The 20,473-nt window shown below is 41.4% G+C and overlaps 1 protein-coding gene across 4 annotated transcripts in view; it reads right to left on the bottom strand.

Annotated features, from left to right (window-relative positions):
* The window catches only part of pan2 (poly(A) specific ribonuclease subunit PAN2), a 140,720-nt gene that overhangs the window by 93,735 nt on the left and 26,512 nt on the right, over window positions 1–20,473 (bottom strand). For all 4 annotated transcript variants that reach the window (XR_015755792.1, XM_087985657.1, XM_087985656.1 and 1 more), the window contains 4 exons: window positions 8,906–9,025; window positions 6,962–7,090; window positions 910–1,109; window positions 389–537 (listed from right to left, as the gene is read on the bottom strand). Coding sequence is in view for 3 of the 4 variants with exons in the window: in XM_087985657.1 (XP_087841783.1) it covers window positions 389–537; window positions 910–1,109; window positions 6,962–7,090; window positions 8,906–9,025 (598 nt within the window). In the remaining variant the exon portion in view is untranslated. The remainder of the gene's footprint in view (window positions 1–388; window positions 538–909; window positions 1,110–6,961; window positions 7,091–8,905; window positions 9,026–20,473) is intronic.

Below are 20,473 nucleotides of genomic sequence, written 5' to 3'. Positions count from 1 at the left end.
GGAAATCTTACAAGTAGTTACTAACCTATTGAGAAAATTGACTTCGTAGGGGCTATGTGGGCCAAATGACCATTGAATTGTACTATTCTATGATTTGAACTCAGAATGAACTCAATGGGAATAAGCTTGTAAGTGTATGTCCTGTTACAGTAATCAAACTTTGTGGCTGTAAAGCAGAGTGCAACATGCTATACAACACTTACAATACATATTCTAACTCACAACAAGAAATGCCTCAAGAAATCAAATTTATCAATATGAAGCTTTGAGAACGTCTATCATACTCCAGACATCATGCTTCAATGTGTCAAAAGTATAAGGATATCCTGAACTGCAAGGGAAAGGTAAGGCAATTTCTGAGACCCATTATTCTCTATGCATTACTCACCAGCATTTTTCATATCAGGATACTGCAAAGTGAAAAGCAGACTCGAAGAAACCCGAACAGTTTCTTTTCCACAGCGACAAGTGCTACAATTCTCAACTTCACAACCAAACAGCTTCCCAATCACAGATTCACCAGAAGATCCAAATGTACTGAAATTAAAAAGTGATAAGATTTTAGAGTATTGCGTTTTAAATAAAATGGTACATACAGTCACTTCTTCAATAACATGATTGCTGTGTTCTTGTTCAACCCCACGTTATAGAAAAATCACACTTTAGAAATGGCAATATCATGTTACAGCCAACACACGTTTTAAAAGTTCGCGCTTTAGAAACAGCGTCCCCAATTTGTCAATCACATTACAGCGAATTCGCATTGACAAAATGTGCATTATAGCAGAACGACCTGTATTGTACTTCGTACAAATAGTGTCATTAACCTTTAGTAGCACATTATTGCATATTTCCTGTTCTGTACAAGAATTTATAAATCTGTACAAGTTCTAGTTTAAGCCACATTACCTCCCCATGACATTTCGATAGGCCTGTGGGCCCTCCTGCTCCTGTGTCTCCTGGTGTAGTTGTGTCAATATAAATCGATTCCAGCTCTGTATGAGACGGCCCAAATTCACCTTCCCAGTTGCTTCATCAGAATCAGCCAAGATCAATCCCAAAGCCGATGCTTCTGGAATAGTTCGGAAAGCACGAAGGAAATTGCTGGCCTAACAGAGTAAAGGAAAAAGAAAAAACAGGATGTTGCTTTTCTCCTAATTTTCATCCATCCAGAGCTTAAAAGTAGAACGTGTTAGGTTCAGAAGAAATAGGTGACTCTATAGATATACTCAAGCTGAATTCCATGTGGTTCTCTTTCCTTCAAGGTAAGCCATGGCAGTAGCATAAGGGAAAATAGGCTTAAAGTGCTGGAATTCTACTAAAGGGCTCAATTACCTAATCTGAGATGTCTACACCTAAAATATGTATTTTTCGATTCTCTTTAAGATGAAGACAGATTCTCTGCATGTTTCCAGTACGTTTAAATCAGGGTAAGTTGACATAAGTTTTAAAAAATATTAGATGCCATAATCGAAGGTTTCTGGATTAATGGATGAACCATGATGGAATGAAAATGTTTCTTGATGTTGTAGAGCTGGGTCTATCGCCACCTGTTGGTATCTGCAAGCAGAGCATTTGCCTTTTTAAGATGGTTGGATTTTTGTGAAGTAACAGTCATGCATCCCTTGTCTGCAGGATTCCAGGTTATTCAGACCCCTTGGTATCATGGTAGCCCACAAACCTACCAACACACTTAAACAGTGACTAATTAACCAAAAGGATCCATTAGATACTACCAGCAAAACTAATGTCATTTACAAGATACCATGCAGGAACTGTAAAAAAAAACACACATCGGAGTAACTAGCAGGAAACTTGCCACCAGGATACATGAACACCAACTAGCCGCCAAAAGACACTACCCACTATCACTAGTTTCTATACATACAGACAAAGCAGGGCACCACTTTGACTAGGACAACATACACATCCTAGGACAGGTGAAACAAAGAACACACAAGAATTCTTAGAGGCATTGCATTCTAACCGGAACTCCATCAATAAACACATCGATTTAGACCCTATATACCTTTCCTTGAAAAGAAGAAAAACTGGAAATGATATCACCCACCTTAAGAAACCAAAACCTATAAATAGAGAGGTGGGACATACCACCAAGGCTTCATCGGAGAGTCTCACTGATGTTATTTGGTATGGTGATGAAACATTTGAAAACAAACCTTCCAGCTCAGTGAGCTAACTTACATACTTATCATCAACCTGACCTACAAATATTCTCAAAAATCGTTAACTTATAAGCATTTTCATGATTGCTTTCCTTATTTGTTTAAATATATTACAAAATGTTTTCTGGTTTTGGTCAGCCATTCATCAAGAATGTACAAAAAATATCCCCATACAGAAGTGTCTCCAAAGCAAACTACTCAAAGACACACAACAGTTTCCTTCCCTAATACGTGCACGCTCTCCCCTTATTGGGACATAATACTCCACTTCCGAAATTCACAGATTGGTAAGAGTCAAAAGATTAGAGCGTGTCAAGTCTGCACTAAGTTACTGTTGGGAGTTTAACCATACAAGACTGCACTGCAGTACATGCTTCCAGCTTGTGCTACATTAGGACTCTTGTTAAGACTGTTTTTTGAAAAAAGGGTGTGCTAATCTTGTTTGTGGAGATTTTGCTGCATTGCAGACCACCTCTCCTGGGAAAACACTGCAGCTGACCATCCCTTGGTTCAACATTTTTGGAGGACCACATACACCAAAGTCACAATATCTGACAGATCCAAAGAAAGTATAGAGGCAATGCAGGTGCAGAAACTCACCCAAACACGAAACAACATAAATTGCCAGTTTTGCCAACATCCATGGATAGCACACATTAGAACCTTCAGTCAACGGAGGACCCAAAGATGATGAAGAAGTCATTGCAGTGCTGAGGCTTCAATACTTTTACAATTATTTACGTGACTTGGATGAAGGGGCCAAATGTACAGTTGCTGATGCCACAAAGATAGGCATGAAACTAAGTTGTGAAGAGGATATAAAAAGGCTACCAACAGTGAGTGGATAAAGTGGCAAATGGAATATAATGTGGAAAATGTAAAGCTGTCCATTTCGCAGGAAAAAAACTTTTTAAAAAACATATGACCTAAACTGTGACAGATTGCAGAGCTCGGAGATGCAGACAATCCAAGTGCATGAATCACAATGGTTTATATGAAGGTACATTAAGTAATTCGGAAAGCTAGCAGAATGTTAGTGTTTACTGCAAGGAAATTGAATATGAAAGTACGGAGTTTATGTTTCAATTATACACAGTATACTGATGAGAGCACATCTGGAATACTGTAAATAGTATGCAAATCTCCTTATTTAAGAAAGAATGTAAATATGGTGGAAGGAGTTCAGATAATGTTTGCTCGACTAATGTCTGAAATTGGCAAGCTGTCTTATGAGGAAATGTTGGACAGCCTAGGCTCATAATCCTCTGGTGTTAGGAAGAATAAGAAACAACTTGATTGAAAGATACAAGATTTTGAGGGTTCTCGAGGGTGGATGTGGTGATATCTCTCCTTATGGCAGAACTTAGAACGAGGGGTCACGGTTTAAAAATAAGGAGTTGCCCACTTAAGATGAGATTTTTTTTTTCTTTTAGATGACGGAGTCTTTGGAACGCTCTTCTTCAAAAAGTGGCACAACTGGAGTCTTTGAGTATTTTTAGGCAGAGATAAATAGATGTTTGATACACAATGAGTTGAAACGTTAGTCGGTGGGAATGTGAGTTCAGCCACGATCTTACCAAATGGCAGAGCAGGCAAGGGGCTACATGGCTCTAATTCGCACATTCATATATAAAGTCTGGACATAAACAATGAGAATTCAACTGCTATATAGGACCATTAGATTCCTGGGAGTTCCTGGCTATATTGTGACAAAAAGAAGAATTCCAGCCATATAAATCCATTTTCTATTAAGAAGCCAGGTAGCTGGTTAATCATGAACAGCACCCAAGGATACTGCAGGCCCTTCAGACTCACATATCAGATTATCAAATTCACTGAAGTTCTGATCTTCCATTGCTGTATCACCTTGGAGGCAACTCCCAAAATTAAACAACATACAAAAAAAAATCAATGGACTAAGAAAAAAAATTACAGAACAATGCACAATAACTCCACTGTAAAACTGCAGATGGTGCTGTTGAGTTTAATAGCAAATTCAGCGCCATCACTGTTTGCAAAGTGGTTTTTAGAATTAACAATTATGCAACTGTAATGTGAAATATAATAACTGCAAATAACATAGTATAGAATATGGGAAGAAATCTTAACCAGAAGAGGAGTCGCACGCTCAAGTCACAATTGTTGAAAATTTGTGAATACCTTGTGAAATACGAAAGAAAATTCTAGAAACATACAAGATTTCATTCATCAGAATGTTTTCAGCTGAGTTTGGAACACAGCTTGCAGTAAAAATGAGAGCAACAATGCCAAAATATGGTCATGTTGTATTGCACAATGCGACAAGACAAAATAGATAACTATCCTGCTACTTCCAATCACAAAATAAATGTTTTACTGAGCTGAGAAGTTTGACGTTTCACCATAGGTACAGGTATAGAAGGAAATCTAGAGAAAATAATTTTTCTACTGGTCTGTGTTTGTTCGAAAGAAGCTCAATGGTAATGGCCTACAATTGGTTGAGCCATTCTCTGACCTGTAGGTGGCTGCAGATATGACAGGAAAGAAAATAAGAGACTAACATTGTTCTAAAATGAAATTTGATTGCAATGATCATATAGAAACAGTGGCAGTCTGTTTTTAAAAATTGAAAACATTAAGCAAACCATATAGCATCTGAAAGGTTAACATTTATTGAGTGAGACCCTTCAACAAATTGCAAAATATTAGGTTACCATTATCTTCTGGCCATTGATTAGTGCTATTTTCCATTTTAACTGCAGAACGTGGCTGTGGTTGGGTATTTCACTTTTAAAGCCAATAAGACATTTACTAAATTCACAAACATGCAGTGTCAAAAAAAATACTTCACTGAGTCAGAACAGAAATATCACGCATGAGTGTACATTTCCAGAATTACTCTCACTACTTGTCTGCGGGTTGTGTCACTAGATGTCACAAACAAAAGTCGTTCCAAAACTTATTCTCCCATGTTAATTAAATCATGTATTTCAGAACTATAATGCCAGTGCAACATTAAACTATGTCTAACCAATATATTTGTGACAGGACTTCATCATTAAATTTTCAAACATTTTAATCATAACTAAATATATTTTAAATAGTTTAACATGGTGGTCAGGCACAGAAATATAGTCACACAAGACTGCGGAGATTTTTGAAACAAAAGAACAGGCAAACCAAATAAATAAAATCTAAACCAAATATAGAACACAGTTTTAAACATCTTAAAACATGCAGCAAAAAAAGTTTCAACCGGTTTCTTGATACCACTCATTACAGAGATTAAAACCTGAAGAAATTATCCCTCTATACCAAATTAAAGTTTTACTTAACCAATTCTCCCCAGTTTCAGATCTGTGAACTTCTTCTTACGTGAATACTCACAAAACTGAGCTTAAACTTACTCCACATTTAACAACCTTCAGATTTTCTAAGCAAAGCAAACTAGATTGAACGTTTCAGAGACTAACTTTTCTATTGATTTGGTGCTCTCCCTGAACTGTCCTATGTTTCTTTCTAGGAAAGCAAGTACATTTGTTTCAGACCCCAGTCAGATTTCCTCCGAACTCAATAGCTAAAGTCTTTTCCCCAGGGTAGGGGAGTCCAAAACTAGTTTTAAACACAGGTTTAAAGTGAGAAGGATTTAAAAAAGAGACATAGGATGGTGCATGTATGGAATGAGTTGTCAGAGGAAGTGGTGGAGGCTGGTACAATTAAAACATTTCAAAGGCATCTGGATAGGTACATGAATAGGAAGGATTGAGGAATATGGGTCAAATGCTAGAAAATGGGGCTAGATATCTTGTCGGCATGGATGAGTTGGACCAACGGGTCTGTTTCCATACGATACAGCTCTATGATTCTATGCTGCAAAAATTTTCAATCTCTGGATTGTTCTAAACTCAAATCAATTCTGTATTATTCTGAATTAGAAACAAGCTAATTGCCTTCAATGGTTACTCTACCTGTCATAATCCATCACAGTATAAACATCTTACTTCATTAACATTCCAGAGGTTTGCAATCACCTGCTTTCTGGCAATATACTCGATGAGGTCACTGTTTCAGAAGGAAGTTGACCTTGTTTATTTTTGTTTTTAAATTTCACATAAGTAACCACAATAATAACCAACCTATATGCCACTATTGTGAAATCCATACTCTAAAAATGATTAGATTTCCAACCTCATTCCCAAAAACAGTTCTGAAGAACCACACTGCGCTCGAAACTAACTGTTTCTCTCTCCATAGATGCTGCCATACCCGTTGTTTGTTTCTAAAAATCTACATATGCTTATATCTTTCACCACAGAAGGAAGAGATTTAAGCGAAGAGAAAAACGTGTGGATCAGACTTAGTTTTTGTGTTCTGACTCTTCTGAAAACAAACAAAAAGCACTTGCCTGTTGTTTCTAGAGACACTGACAATTTCAAAGTGCTTATAGTAGTTTCTGTTTAAGATTTTCAACATTTGTAGTTTTTTGCTGATTATTTAAAATATGCAAAAAGTGGACAGCAACTCTGGTTAACAAGGTACATTTGGAACAACCAAAAACATAGGTGGCATGAACAAAGACCTAACCCAAGTGGACACAAGTAACATTCCCTCCAAGGTATACAACCTCAAAGTGCCTACACAGGCCTCTTTAACTCACCATCCCTGACAGATTTTTTAAAAATTCAAGGGTTGGACACTTAACAAATTGCCAACCTACCCAAAAAAATATTTGAGGGAACATTGGAGACGCAAAAAATCCATCTTACAAGATCTAGACTGGCTCAGTAATCATTTACCTGGCATGGGTCACCTCTCGAAAGATCGAGCATGTGAAATAGGAATCCAAGTTCACAGCCCAAGCAAAATTCCTTCTGACATAGATGATTCTGAACATGGCAGCGGATGGGCTCCAGCAGATACAGCACCTATAACAAATGAAGAGTGATAGACAAAATGAAAATGCACATATTTGAGGTAAATCATGAAAATATCACAGAGATCTATCTTAAAATTGTAAATCACGCAGCATGACAGATGCTGTTTCCAAGAAATGGAAGAATTTCCATATCAGGTATTCAGAGTTTCATTAGGTACTCCCAAATTAGATACAGAGAAAAGTGCCCCTACCTTGTCCAAACAGTATGCCCTATCCCCACAAGTGTGGCAGAATTTTTCTTCTTTTTAGACCTTTAGAAATCAGACTGACAAACTAATCTAATGTTTTTTTTTAAATGGGACATTTTGATTTTGTTGGTCTGGACGGGACACAAGGCCAGAAGAAATTGGACTGAGATGGCCAAAATCATTTCACTTAGATCTCTCACAAGTTGGCCAAGAAGTTAAATAGTAAGCCACATGGTATCATCTACTCCTAGAATTGATCAATAATTTGGTCTCTGGCTTGCCTGTCTACTATACAACCATCTACCAGGATGTATCTTGGTGTGGTTCTGGTTAATTAACCTGATTTCCCACTTTCTTCCTGCATGTGCGGCAACATCTAGACTTTGTTTACTCCCTAATCACTTTCAGCTCCCCATCGAGAATTGGGAAATAGTAGTGAAGTAGGAAATCATGGGCACAAAACCAGATCTGTCCTTTTTAACTTGGTACACTTGTTCCATAGAACCAGGCCATCAATTCACAGTAAACAAATGGCGTTTGAAATAATTTTTAAAGATGCATTCAGTATCTAATGTAATAAAGACATGATAGAGTGTAGTTTCCTTTGCTAATTCCAATCTCAAGCTGTTTAGTAATTTAATCAGCAATTTTCCTCCATGTCCATGGAGGAAATATTTGGGTTCCACTGAAAACATTTCTTCCTTCTTGCAAATTATGCAGCTACGAGAAAGTCGGTGTTGGAACAAATCCATATTTTACTAATATATACACACAGTAAGGTGAAAGCACAACTGCACTAGACATAACATTCATTTAGAGTCAAAAAGTATGGTGCTAGAAAAGCACAGCAGGTCAGGCAGCATCCAAGGAGGAGGGTCGAATGCCCGAAACGTCGACTCTCCTGCTCCTCAAATGCTGCCTGACCTGCTGTGCTTTGCCAGCGCCACACATTTTGACTGATCTGCAGTCCTCACTTTCTCCATAACATTCATTTACACCAGCGAAGAATGAAGCACTGTCCAAAGAAACAAAACTTCAAGACAAGTAACTTAAATTAACTTAAAAAAAAACTAAAGCTAGAAGTAACGACAGTTTGAATTCAAATATTCCCCATTCTGCACATTAAGCAAGACAAGTTATCACTTGCATGGTCACACATGTACATAACATTCTTAAAATCATATTTCTTGAATTAGACAAAAAGAGTATCAACATATGGTACAACAGGATGATAGGATGCAAGATCAGTTCCTTACTTGCTAAAATCAAGGGTTTGGTTTATAGCTCAGTTGATTGAATGGCTGGATCGTGATGTAGAGTGACACCACCAGCATGATTTTAATTCCTGCACCAGCGGAGGTTACCATGAAGGATTCTCCTTCTCAACCTCTCCCCTCACCTGATGTGTGGTGGTCCTCAGGTTAAATCACCATTAGTGATCTGTCTCTAATAAGACAGCAGCCCTACTGTCTGGTAAGACTATGACAATTTTTACAGTTTTACCTTGATTTATATTTGCTAACTTTGTAGATTTCAATTAACTTAAAACCAGAAGGTGATAAAAGAAAAGTGTGGAGAATGATAAGGTAATGAGAGATTGGAAGAGTGTCCCTGACCTGAATCATACAGTTGCAGTAAGCATTGGGAATGTGTGGCTCCAAACCTGCAAACAGCGTCTTGTTGTAGTGTTTGAAATCAAAGTCTTCTAAACCAAGTTTTGAGTATTTTATAGTAACCTAAACAGAAACATGTACAATTAATCAAACTGCTGAACGATTTAGGCAGAGATCAAATATTTCACATAATTCATCATTAAACTGATACTTAAAACAAAAAAAAACAAGCAATTGCACATTTTTGGTGTAAAAGATGTAGACCCAAAGGCTTGGTACAAATTCCAAGGTTAACAAAAGGTCTAAAGTTCTAGTTTAACTTGAGGATACAGCCAACACCTCCAGAAATAATCGCTCCCTTACAAAACTCAAAATTCAGGGCAATCTCCCTCAATGACCCATATCCTCTTCTGTGAGCTTCCATTCAAGAAGATTTTAAGACTGTACAATCTTCTTGCTCCAGGGCTGAAAGCATACAAAACAATATAATCAAATAAGAGCTGAAAATGTGTTGCTGGAAAAGCGCAGCAGGTCAGGCAGCATCCAAGGAGCAGGAGAATCGACGCTTCGGGCATGAGCCCTTCTTCAGGAATGAGGTAAGTGTGCCAAGCAGGCTAAGATAAAAGGTAGGGAGGAGGGACTTGGGGGAGGGGTGTTGGAAATGCGATAGGTGGAAGGAGGTTAAGGTGAGGGTGATAGGCCGGAGAAGGGGGGGGGGGGGGGGGAAAGAGGTCAGGAAGAAGATTGCAGGTTAGGAAGGTGGTGCTGAGTTCGAGGGTTGGGACTGAGACAAGGTGGGGGGAGGGGAAATGAGGAAACTGGAGAAATCTGAGTTCATCCCTTGTGGTCCTGTCCCCCTTAGTCCAAGAACTCCCCACTTACATTCGGGACACCACCCACGCCCTCCACCTCCTCCATGATTTTCGCTTCCCCGGTCCCCAACGCCTTATCTTCACCATGGACATCCAGTCCCTGTACACCTCCATCCCCCATCACAAAGGACTCAAAGCCCTCCGCTTCTTCCTTTCCCGACGTACCAACCAGTACCCTTCCACTGACACCCTCCTTCGACTGACTGAACTGGTCCTCACCCTGAACAACTTCTCTTTCCAATCCTCCCACTTCCTCCAAACCAAAGGAGTAGCCATGGGCACCTGCATGGGCCCCAGCTATGCCTGCCTCTTCTTAGGATATGTGGAACAGTCCATCTTCTGCAGCTACACTGGCACCACCCCCTACCTTTTCCTCCGCTACATTGATGACTTATCGGCGCTGCCTCGTGCTTCCATGAGGAGGCTGAATAGTTCATCCACTTTACCAACACCTTCCATCCCGACCTCAAATTTACCTGGACTGTCTCAGACTCCTCCCTCCCCTTCCTAGACCTCTCCTTTTCTATCTCGGGCGACCGAATCAACACGGACATTTACTATAAACCGACCGACTCCCACAGCTACCTAGACTACACCTCCTCCCACCCTGCCCCCTGTAAAAACGCCATCCCATATTCCCAATTCCTCCCTCTCAGCCGCATCTGCTCCCAGGAGGACCAGTTCCAATACTGAACAACCCAGATGGCCTCCTTCTTCAAAGACCGCAATTTCCCCTTAGACGTGGTTGACAATGCTCTCCACCGCATCTCCTCCACTTCCCGCTCCTCCGCCCTTGAGCCCCGCCCCTCCAATCACCACCAGGACAGAACCCCACTGGTCCTCACCTGCCACCCCACCAACCTCCATATACATTGTATCATCCGTCGTCATTTCCGCCACCTCCAAACGGAACCCACCACCAGGGATATATTTCCCTCCCCTTCCCTATCAGCGTTCCAAAAAGACCACTCCCTCCGTGACTCCCTTGTCAGGTCCACACCCCCCACCAACCCAATCTCCACTCCCGGCACCTTCCCCTGCAACCGCAAGAAATGCAAAACTTGCGCCCACACCTCCCCTCTTACTTCCCTCCAAAGCCCCAAGGGATCCTTCCATATCCGCCACAAATTCACCTGCACCTCCACACACATCATTTACTGCATCCGCTGCACCCGATGTGGCCTCCTCTATATTGGGGAGACAGGCCACCTACTTGCGGAACGTTTCAGAGAACACCTCTGGGACACCTGGACCAACCAATCCAACTACCCTGTGGCTCAACACTTCAACGCCCCCTCCCACTCCATCAAGGACATGCAGGCCCTTGGACTCCACCATCACCAAACCATAGCAACACGATGGCTGGAGGAAGAGCGTATCATCTTCCACCTAGGAACCCTCCAACCTCAAGGGGTGAACTCGGATTTCTCCAGTTTCCTTATTTCCCCACCCCCCACCTTGTCTCAGTCCCAACCCTCGATCTCAGCACCACCTTCCTAACCTGCAATCTTCTTCCTGACCTCTCCGCCCCCGCCCCCACCCCCACTCCAGCCGATCACCCTCACCTTAACCTCCTTCCACCTATCGCATTTCCAACGCCCCTCCCCCAAGTCCCTCCTCCCTACCTTTTATCTTAGCCCACTTGGCACACTTTCCTCATTCCTGAAGGGCTCATGCCCGAAACGTCGATTCTCCTGCTCCTTGGATGCTGCCTGACCTGCTGCGCTTTTCCAGCAACACATTTTCAGCTCTGATCTCTAGCATCTGCAGTCCTCACTTTCTCCTAATATCAACAAATAGGCAAAAATATCATAATGATGTTAAAAGGCAAGGGCAAGTGCCCACAGATTTGTCAAGTAGCAGACTGAACAGCAAACGTACTCAAGAGGCAGCTAGATATAGCACTTAGAGTGAGTGGGATCAAAGGTTATGGGGAGAAAGCAGGATTCAGCTACTGGACAATCAACCGTAATTGCGATGAATGGCAGAGCAGGCTCGAAGGGCCAAATGGCCTTCTTCTATCTTCTATATTTCTATATTGCTATGAAAGAAGCCAAGTAAATTAAGACCAGAGCTGTTCTGCTATTTTGCACTGGGAAGGCACATTTCAGTTTCTGTCTCCCTGGTGGTGGTGGTGTGGGGGTGAATGAGCACATTTCAGAAGGATGGAGTTTGGTACAACAGTAAATATGAATTTCAGATAAAAAAATCCAAATAAATAGATTGACAATTTAAATAAGTAACAAATAAAATTACTACTACAAAGTGCAACGCAGTAGAGTCATGCAGCAGCCTGTAATATGTGGTGTGCCAAAGGGATCAATGCCAGGGCCACAATTATTTACACTATATGTGAACAACTTGAATGATGGAAGTAAATGTACTATCACTAAGTTTGTGGATGACACAAAAATGGGTGGGAAGGCAAGTGAGCATTTCCAGAGGGATACAGACACATTAATTGAATGTGCAAAAACCTGACAGATGGAATATAGGAAATTAATGCATGGCAAGTATGGAACATGGGAAAATGTGAGGTAATGCACTTTAGCAGGAGCTGAATATTAGATTAGATTAGATTCCCTACAGTGTGGAAACAGGCCCTTTGGCCCAACCAGTCCACACCGACCCTCTGAAGAGTAACCCACCCAGACACATTTCCCTCTGACTAATGCACCTAACACGTGGGCAATTTAGCATGGCCAATTCACCTGACCTGCACATCTTTGGACTGTGGGAGGAAACCCAAGCAGACACTGGGAGAATGTGCAAACTCCACACAGACAGTCACCTCAGGCTGAAATTGAACCTGGGACCCTGGTGCTGTGAGGCAGCATTGCTAGCCACCGTGCCACCCGTCGTTGAAATACAGAGATACACAGAAAGACTAAAGAAAGCTGCAGCAGAGAGGAAACTAAAAGCTTTAGTGCATAAGTAACAAAAAGCAAGCATACAAGTTCAGAAGGTAAAGGGAAGACAAACAAAATGCTGGCTTTAATCAGAGGGAATGGAGTATAAAATAGGGTGGTCTTGCCATCTGTGGTTAACTGAAAAAAGTCAAAGACAGCATCAACCATAAAAAGACATAATTGTCCAAAGATAGGTGGCAGGTCAGGAGACTGGACAGACTTTAAAAACAGCAACTTACAAAAACACTAATAAAGGAAGGAAAAATTAGAGTATAAAAGAAAGTTAGCCAAAAATATGAAAAGCAGATATGTAGAGTGTCTTCAAATATTTGATAAAGAAAAGAATTAACAAAGTAACTACAGGTCCTATAGAAAATGAGTCTGTAGAATAAGAAATGGATATTTTTAAGTCACTGGAGGGGATACAAGTAGCATTCCACAAATAGCTACACATCAGGATTTCAAACTGAGGAAGGAACTCAAGAATATTACAATTACCAGACAAGTAGTATTGAGTAAGTTGTCAGAATGGCAAGTCCCATGGCCCTGATAAATTTCATCCTAGATTTTTAAAAGAAGTCATCAGTGAGACAGTTGATGAGTTGATTTTAATTTTCCAAACCTCGTTAGATTCAGGGAAGGTTCTTTTAGATTGGAAAATAGGTAATCTAACTCCTTTATTCAAAGAAGGACGACAGAAAACAGGAAAGGAAAGGCCAATTAATTTAACATTTGTTACAGAGAACATATTAAAAGCTATTATTCGGGATGTTATAACAGGGCACTTGAATAATTTCAAGGCAGAGCCAACATTCAACATTACAGTGCAGTGCATGCCCTTCAGTCCTTGACGTTGTGCCGACCTGTGGAACCAATGTGAAGCCTATTTATCCTACACTATTCCATTTTCATCTATATGCTTATCCAATGACCATTTAAATGCCCTTAAAGTTGGCAAGCCTCCTACTTTCGCAGGCAGTGCATTCCACACCCCTACTACTCTGAGTAAAGAAACTCTCTCATTCATCTGTCCTATATCTATCACACCTCAATTTAAAGCTGTATCCCCTCGTGCTAGCCATCACCATCTGAGGAAGAAGGCTCTCACCGTCCACTCTATCTAATCCTCTGATTATATGTCTCAATTAAATCACTTCTCAATTTTCTTCTCTAACAAAACCAGCCTCAAGTCCCTCAGCCTTTCCTCATAAAACCTTCCCTCCATACCAGGCAACATCCTGGTAAAGCTCTTCTGCACCATTTCCAAAGCTTCCACACCCTTCCTATAATGCAGTGATCAGAACTGTACGCAATACTCCAAGTGCAATCGCACCAGAGGTTTGTACAGCTGCAGTATGACCTCACGGCTCCGAAACTCAATTCCTCTACCAATAAAAGCTAACACACCATGTTTCTTCTTAACAACACTATCAACCTAGGTGGCAACTTTCAGGGATCTATGTACGTGGACACCAAGATCTCTCTGCTCATCCACACTCTTACCATTAACCCAGTACTCTTTATTCCTGTTGCTCCTTCCAAAGTGAATCATCTCACACTTTTCCACATTAAACTCCATTTGCCAAATCTCAGCCCAGCTCTGCAGCTTATCTATGTCCCTCTGTAACCTGCAACATCATTCTGCACTGTCCACAACTCCAACTTTAGTGCCATCCGCAAATTTACAAACCCATTCTTCTATGCCCTCATCTAGGTCATTTATAAAAATGACCAACAGCAGTGGACGCAAAACAGATCCTTGTGGTACACTATTAGTAACTGAACTCCCGGATGAATATTTTCCATCAACCATCACCCTCTGTCTTCTTTCAGTCTTCTTAAATCACCCTCAATCCCATGCCTCCGTAATTTATGCAATAGCCTATCATGGAGCACCTTATCAAACACTTTACTGAAATCCATATCCAGCACATCAACTGCTTTACCCTTATCCACCTGTTTGGTCACCATCTCAAAGAACTCGATAAGGTTTGTGAGGCGCGGCCTACCCTTCACAAAACCATGTTAACTATCCCTAATCAAATTATCCCTTTCGAGATGATTATAAATCCTAACACTTTACTCGCAACCAAAGAAAGGCTCGCTGGTGTATAATTACCAGGGTTGTCTCTACTCCCTTTCTTGAACAAGGGAACAACATTTGCTATCCTCCAGTCTTTTGGCACTATTCATGTAGACAATGACGACAAAGATCAAAGCCAAAGGCTCTGCAAACTCCTCCCTGGCTTCTCAAAAGAATCCTTGGATAAATCCCATCCAGTCCAGGGGACTTATCTATTTTCACACTTTCCAGAATTGCGAACGCCTCCTCCTTGCGAACATCAATTGCACCTAGTCTAGTAGCCCGTATCTCAGTATTCTCCTCGAAAGCATTGCATTTTTCCAGTGTGAAAACTGACGAAAAATATTCATTTAGCGCTTCCCCTAACTCCTTGGACTCCATGCACAACTTCCCACTACTATCCTTGATTGGCCCTAAATCTTTCTCTAGTCATTCTTTTATTCCTGATGTACCGTGGGCGGCACGGTGGCACAGTGGTTAGCACTGCTGCCTCACAGCGCTGGAGACCCGGGTTCATTTCCCGCCTCAGGCGACTGACTGTGTGGAGTTTGCACGTTCTCCCCGTGTCTGCGTGGGTTTCCTTCGGGTGCTCCGGTTTCCTCCCACAGTCCAAAGATGTGCAGGTCAGGTGAATTGGCCATGCTAAATTGCCCGTAGTGTTAGGTAAAGGGGTAAATGTAGGAATGGGTGGGTTGCGCTTCGGCAGGTCGGTGTGGACTTGTTGGGCCGAAGGGCCTGTTTCCACACTGTAATGTAATGTAATCTAATCTAATCTACCTATAGAAAGTTTTAGGGTTTTCCTTGATCCTACCTGCTAAAGACTTCTCACGTCCCCTCCCAGCTCTTCTTAGCTCTCTCTTTAGGTCTTTCCTGGCTAATTTGTAACTCTCAAGCACCCTAACTGAGCCTTCACATCTCACCCTAACATAAGCCGCCTTCTTCCTCTTGACAAGACATTCAACTTCTTTAGTAATCCACAGCTCCCTTGCTTGACCACTTCCTCCCTGCCTGACAGGTACGTACTTATCAAGCAGTAGCTATTCCTTGAATAAGCTCATTTCAATTGTGCTCATCCCCCACAGTTTCCTTCCCCATCCTATGCATCCTAAATCTCACCTAATCGCATCATAATTGTCTTTCTCCCAGCAATAACCCTTGTCCTGCAGTACATACCTATCCCTTTCCATCACTAAAGTAAATGTAATTGAATTGCGGTCACTATCACCAAAGTGCTTACTTACCTCCAAATCTAACACCTGGCCTGGTTCATCATCCAGTATCAAATCCAATGTGGCCTCGCCCCTTGTTGGCTTATCTATATACTATGTCAGGAAGTCATTTTGCACACATTGGACAAAAATTGACCCATCTAAAGTACTTGAACTATAGTATTTCCAATCAATATTTGCAAAGTTAAAGTCCCCCATAACAACTACCCTGTTACTCTCGCTCCTATCCAGAATTATCTTTGCCATCCTTTCCTCTACATCTCTGGACCTATAGAAAACTCCCAACAGGGTGACCTCTCCTTTCCTGTTTCTAACCTCAGCCCGTACTACCTCAATAGTAGAGTCCTCAAACGCCCTTTCTGCCACCATAATGCTGTCCTTGACGAACAATGCCACACCTCCCCCTCTTTTACCATCTTCTCTGTTCTTACTGAAACATCTAATTCCCAGAACCTGCAACAACCATTCCTGTCCCTGCTCTATCCATGTCTCCGAAATGGCCACAACATCGAAGTCCCAGGTACCAACTCATGCTGCAAGTTCACCCACCTTATTCCAGATGGTCCTGGTGTTGAAGTAGACACACTTCAAACCACCTTCCCGCTTGCCAGTAAAAACATGCAAGAGAAATCATGCTTAACTAATTTATTGGAGCTCTTTGAAGTAGTAACTTCTGCAGTAGATAGAGAGGAACAAGTGGATGCATTGTGTTTAGATTAAGTTAGTGGTGAAAATAAAAACTCAATGTTGGGGCTGACATACTATCCTGGATAGAAGGTTGGCTAGTTAACAGGAAGCAGAAAGAAAAAATAAGTGGTCTTTTTCAGGCTAGCAGGATGTCATGAATGATGTGCCACAGGGATTGGTACTGGGGTGTCAACTTTTACAATTTACATAAATTATTTGGATGAAGGGACTGAAGGTATGGTAGCTAAATTTGGTTATAACACAAGGTTAGGCAGAAATGTGAGCTGTGAAGAGGACATAAAAAGCCTACCAACGGACATAGATAGGTTAAGTGAGTGGGTAAAGATCTAGCAAATGCAGTACAATGTGGGAAAGTGTGAACTTGTTTATTTGGCAGAAAGACTTTAAAAAATTATCTAAATGGTGAAAGGTCACAAAGCTTTGAGATGCAGAGATCTGGATATCCAAGTGTATGAATCACAAACAGTTCGTACTGTACGTGGGTACAACAAGTAATCAGGAAAGGTAATAGAATGTTACATTGTATTGTAAGAGGGACTGAAATGTCAGAGTAGGGAGGTTATGCTTTAGTTATCCAGGGCATTGGCGAGACCGCATCTGGAGCGGTGTACAATACTGGTCACTGTACTTACAGAAGGATGCTAATTCATTGGAAACAGTTCCAAGAAGGTTTATTGGACTAATACTTGGAATAAGTGGATTGCCTTATCAGGAAAGGTTCAGCAGGTTTGGTCTTGGCCTTATCCTCTGAAGTTTAGAAGAGTCAGAGTTGACTTAAACGAAACATGCAAGAGTCTGAGGGGACTTGATTGGGTGATGCGGAAAGAATGTTTCCTCTTGTTGGAGATTTAGAACTAGGGGTCTTGTCTAAAAATAAGTGGGTGATCCATTTAAAGCAGAAATGGAAACAATTTATTCCACTCACACAGGGATGTCTCTTTAAAAGTCCCTTCCTCAAAAAAAAATAAGATTTAAGCATCCATTGTCTTAAGGCAGAATTAGATCCTTCAACAAAAACTTATCTGATCCGAGTTTCACCTCAACTTTGCATTCCTGCATATTCCCAGTAATCTTTCATCCCCTTGGTAGTCAATGACTTATCTAAATTAAAACAAAGAACTGCATTTGCTGAAGTTCTGAAACAAAAACAGAAATTCTGGGAGAAGCTCAGCTGGTCTGGCAGTATCTGGGGACAGAAAGCTGAGTTAGCGTTTTAAGTCCTGCGACCCTTCTTCAGAATCTTCTTGCTCTCTTCAAATGCTGCCAGACCTGCTGAATTTCTCCAGGAATTTCTGTTTTCTTTCAGATCTCCAGCAAACGCAGTCCTTTGTTTTATTTAGATAAATCAATGACTACCAAGGGGATGAAAGATTACTGGGAATATGCAGGAATGCAGAGTTGAGGTGAAACTCAGATCAGCCACAATCTTATTGACTGGTGGAGCAGATTAAATGGGCCAAGTGGCCTACTTTTGTTACTACTTTGTATGTTCGTAAGACCTAGTCAGACCATTCCCAGAATACTATGAAGAGTTTTAGCCCCCTTATCTAAGGAAATATACACGAGCATTGGAGGTAGTTCAGACAAGGTTCATTTGCTTGATCCTGGGTATGGATGGATTTTCTGAGGCAAGGCTGACAAGGTTGGGCCTGTATTCATAGGAATTTAGAAGAATCCTTCAAGTAGGAGTATATTCAAGAGTGAAATCAGGAGGGCAAAAACAGGACATGAGAAAGCAGTGGCAAAGAGGGTTAAGGAAAATCCCAAGGAGATTCTACTAATACATTAAGGGCAAAAGAGTAACTTGGGAGAGAATTGGCCCCTTAAAGCAATTAGGCTATGTATGGAACTGCAGGAGGTAGGTGAGATACTAAACTAGTATTGCGCATCAGTATTTACTGTGGAGAAGGATGTAGAAAGCTAGAGAACTTGGAGAAATAAATAGTGATACTGTACCCGAAAAAGTGTCCATATTACAGAGGTAGTGGTGCCAGACGTCTTAAAACACATCAAGGCAGATAATCCCTGAGACCTGATCAGGGGAATCCGAGAACTTTGTGGGAAGCTAAGGACGAGTATGCTGGGTCCCTTGCTAAGGTAGTTGCATCATCGATAGCCACCGGGGAGGTGCCAGAAGAGTGGAGGGTTACTAATGTGGTGCAATTATTTAAAGAAAGGTGGTAAGGAAAAGCCAGGGAACTGTAGACCAGTGAGTCTGACATCAGTGGTGGTAAGTTGTTGGAGGGAATTTTGAGGGACAGGATTTAGATGCATTTGGAAAGGCAAGGACTGATTAGGAATAGTCAACATGGCCGTGTGTGGGGGAAATTGTGTCTCTTTAATTTAATTGAGTTTTTTTGAGTGACAAAGAAGATCGAGGACAGAGTGGTAGACATGGAACTTAAGACGTTCAACGAGATTCTGCATGGTAGGCTGGTTAGATCAAATGGTATCAGGGGAGCTAAATAATTGGTTACAAAACTGGCTTGAAAGAAGGAGACAAAGGGTGGTGGAAGGTCATTTTTCGGACTGGAGGCTTGTGACCAGTGGTGTGCCACAAGGATCAGTGCTGGGTCCACTGCTTCTTTGTCATTTATATAAATGATTCAGATGTGAACATAGGAATGGCTAGTAAGTTTGCATATGACACCAAAACTGGTAGTGTAGTGGACAGTGAAGGTGGTTACCTCAGAGTACAATGGGATCAAATGGGCCAATGGGCTGATGAATGGCAGATGAAATTTAATTTAGATAAATGGGAGATGTTTCATTTTAAGGTAAATCAAGGCAGGACTTATACACTTAATGGCAGAGTCCTGGGCAGTGTTGCCAAAGAGACCTTGGGTGCAGGTTCATAGTTCCTTGAAGTCCTTGGTGTCGCAGGTAGACAGGATAGTGAAGGCGGCATTTGGTACACTTGCCATTATTGGTCAGTGCATTGAGTATAGGAGTTGGAAGGTCATGTTACGGCTCTACAGAACATTAGTTAGGCTACATTTGGAATACCGCATTCAATCCTAGTCTCCCTGCTATAGGAAGGATATTATTAAACTTGAAAGAGTTCAGAAAAGATTTACAAGGATGTTGTCAAAGTTGGATGATTCGAGCTATAGGGAGAGGCTGAATAGACTGGGGCTATTTTCCCTGGAGCATTGAATGACCTTATAGATATTTATAAAATCATGAGGGGTGCGGAGAGGGTGAATAGCCCAGGGTAAGGGAGTCCAAAACTAGAGGGCATAGGTTTAGGGTGAGAGGGGAAAAGTTTGAAAGGGACCTGAAGGGCAACTTTTTCACACAGAAGGTGGTGAGTGTATGGAATGAACTGCCACAGAAAGTGGTGGAGACGGGTACAATGACAACATTTAAAAGGCATCTGGATGGGTATATATAAATAGGAAAGGTTTAGAGGGATATGGACCAGATGTTGACAAATGGGACTAGATTAATTTAGGATATCCGGTCAGCATGGGAGTGTTGGACTAAAGGGTCTGTTTCCATGCTGCACAACTTGATGACTCTGATGCTCCTAAATTTAGCATCAGTTCATATCAGTAGGACCATTGTGAATAAAAATTAGTTAACCTTTTAAAAACATGCCATTTGATATCTTTATGGTGCTGGAAAAGCACAGCCAGTCAGGCAGCATCCAATGACCAGCAGAATCGATGTTTCGAGCGTAAGCTCTTCATCAGGAATGAGCTCATTCTTGACGAAGGGCTTATGCCTGTAACGTCAATGCTCCTGCTCCTCAGACGCTGCCTGACCGA

Source organism: Chiloscyllium plagiosum, unplaced genomic scaffold, assembly GCF_037043375.1.
Source record: "Chiloscyllium plagiosum isolate Xiang-an unplaced genomic scaffold, Cpla_swu_hap1 HiC_scaffold_53X, whole genome shotgun sequence".
NCBI classification, from domain to species: domain Eukaryota; kingdom Metazoa; phylum Chordata; class Chondrichthyes; order Orectolobiformes; family Hemiscylliidae; genus Chiloscyllium; species Chiloscyllium plagiosum.
This window is presented reverse-complemented; position numbering and strand designations above follow the sequence as displayed.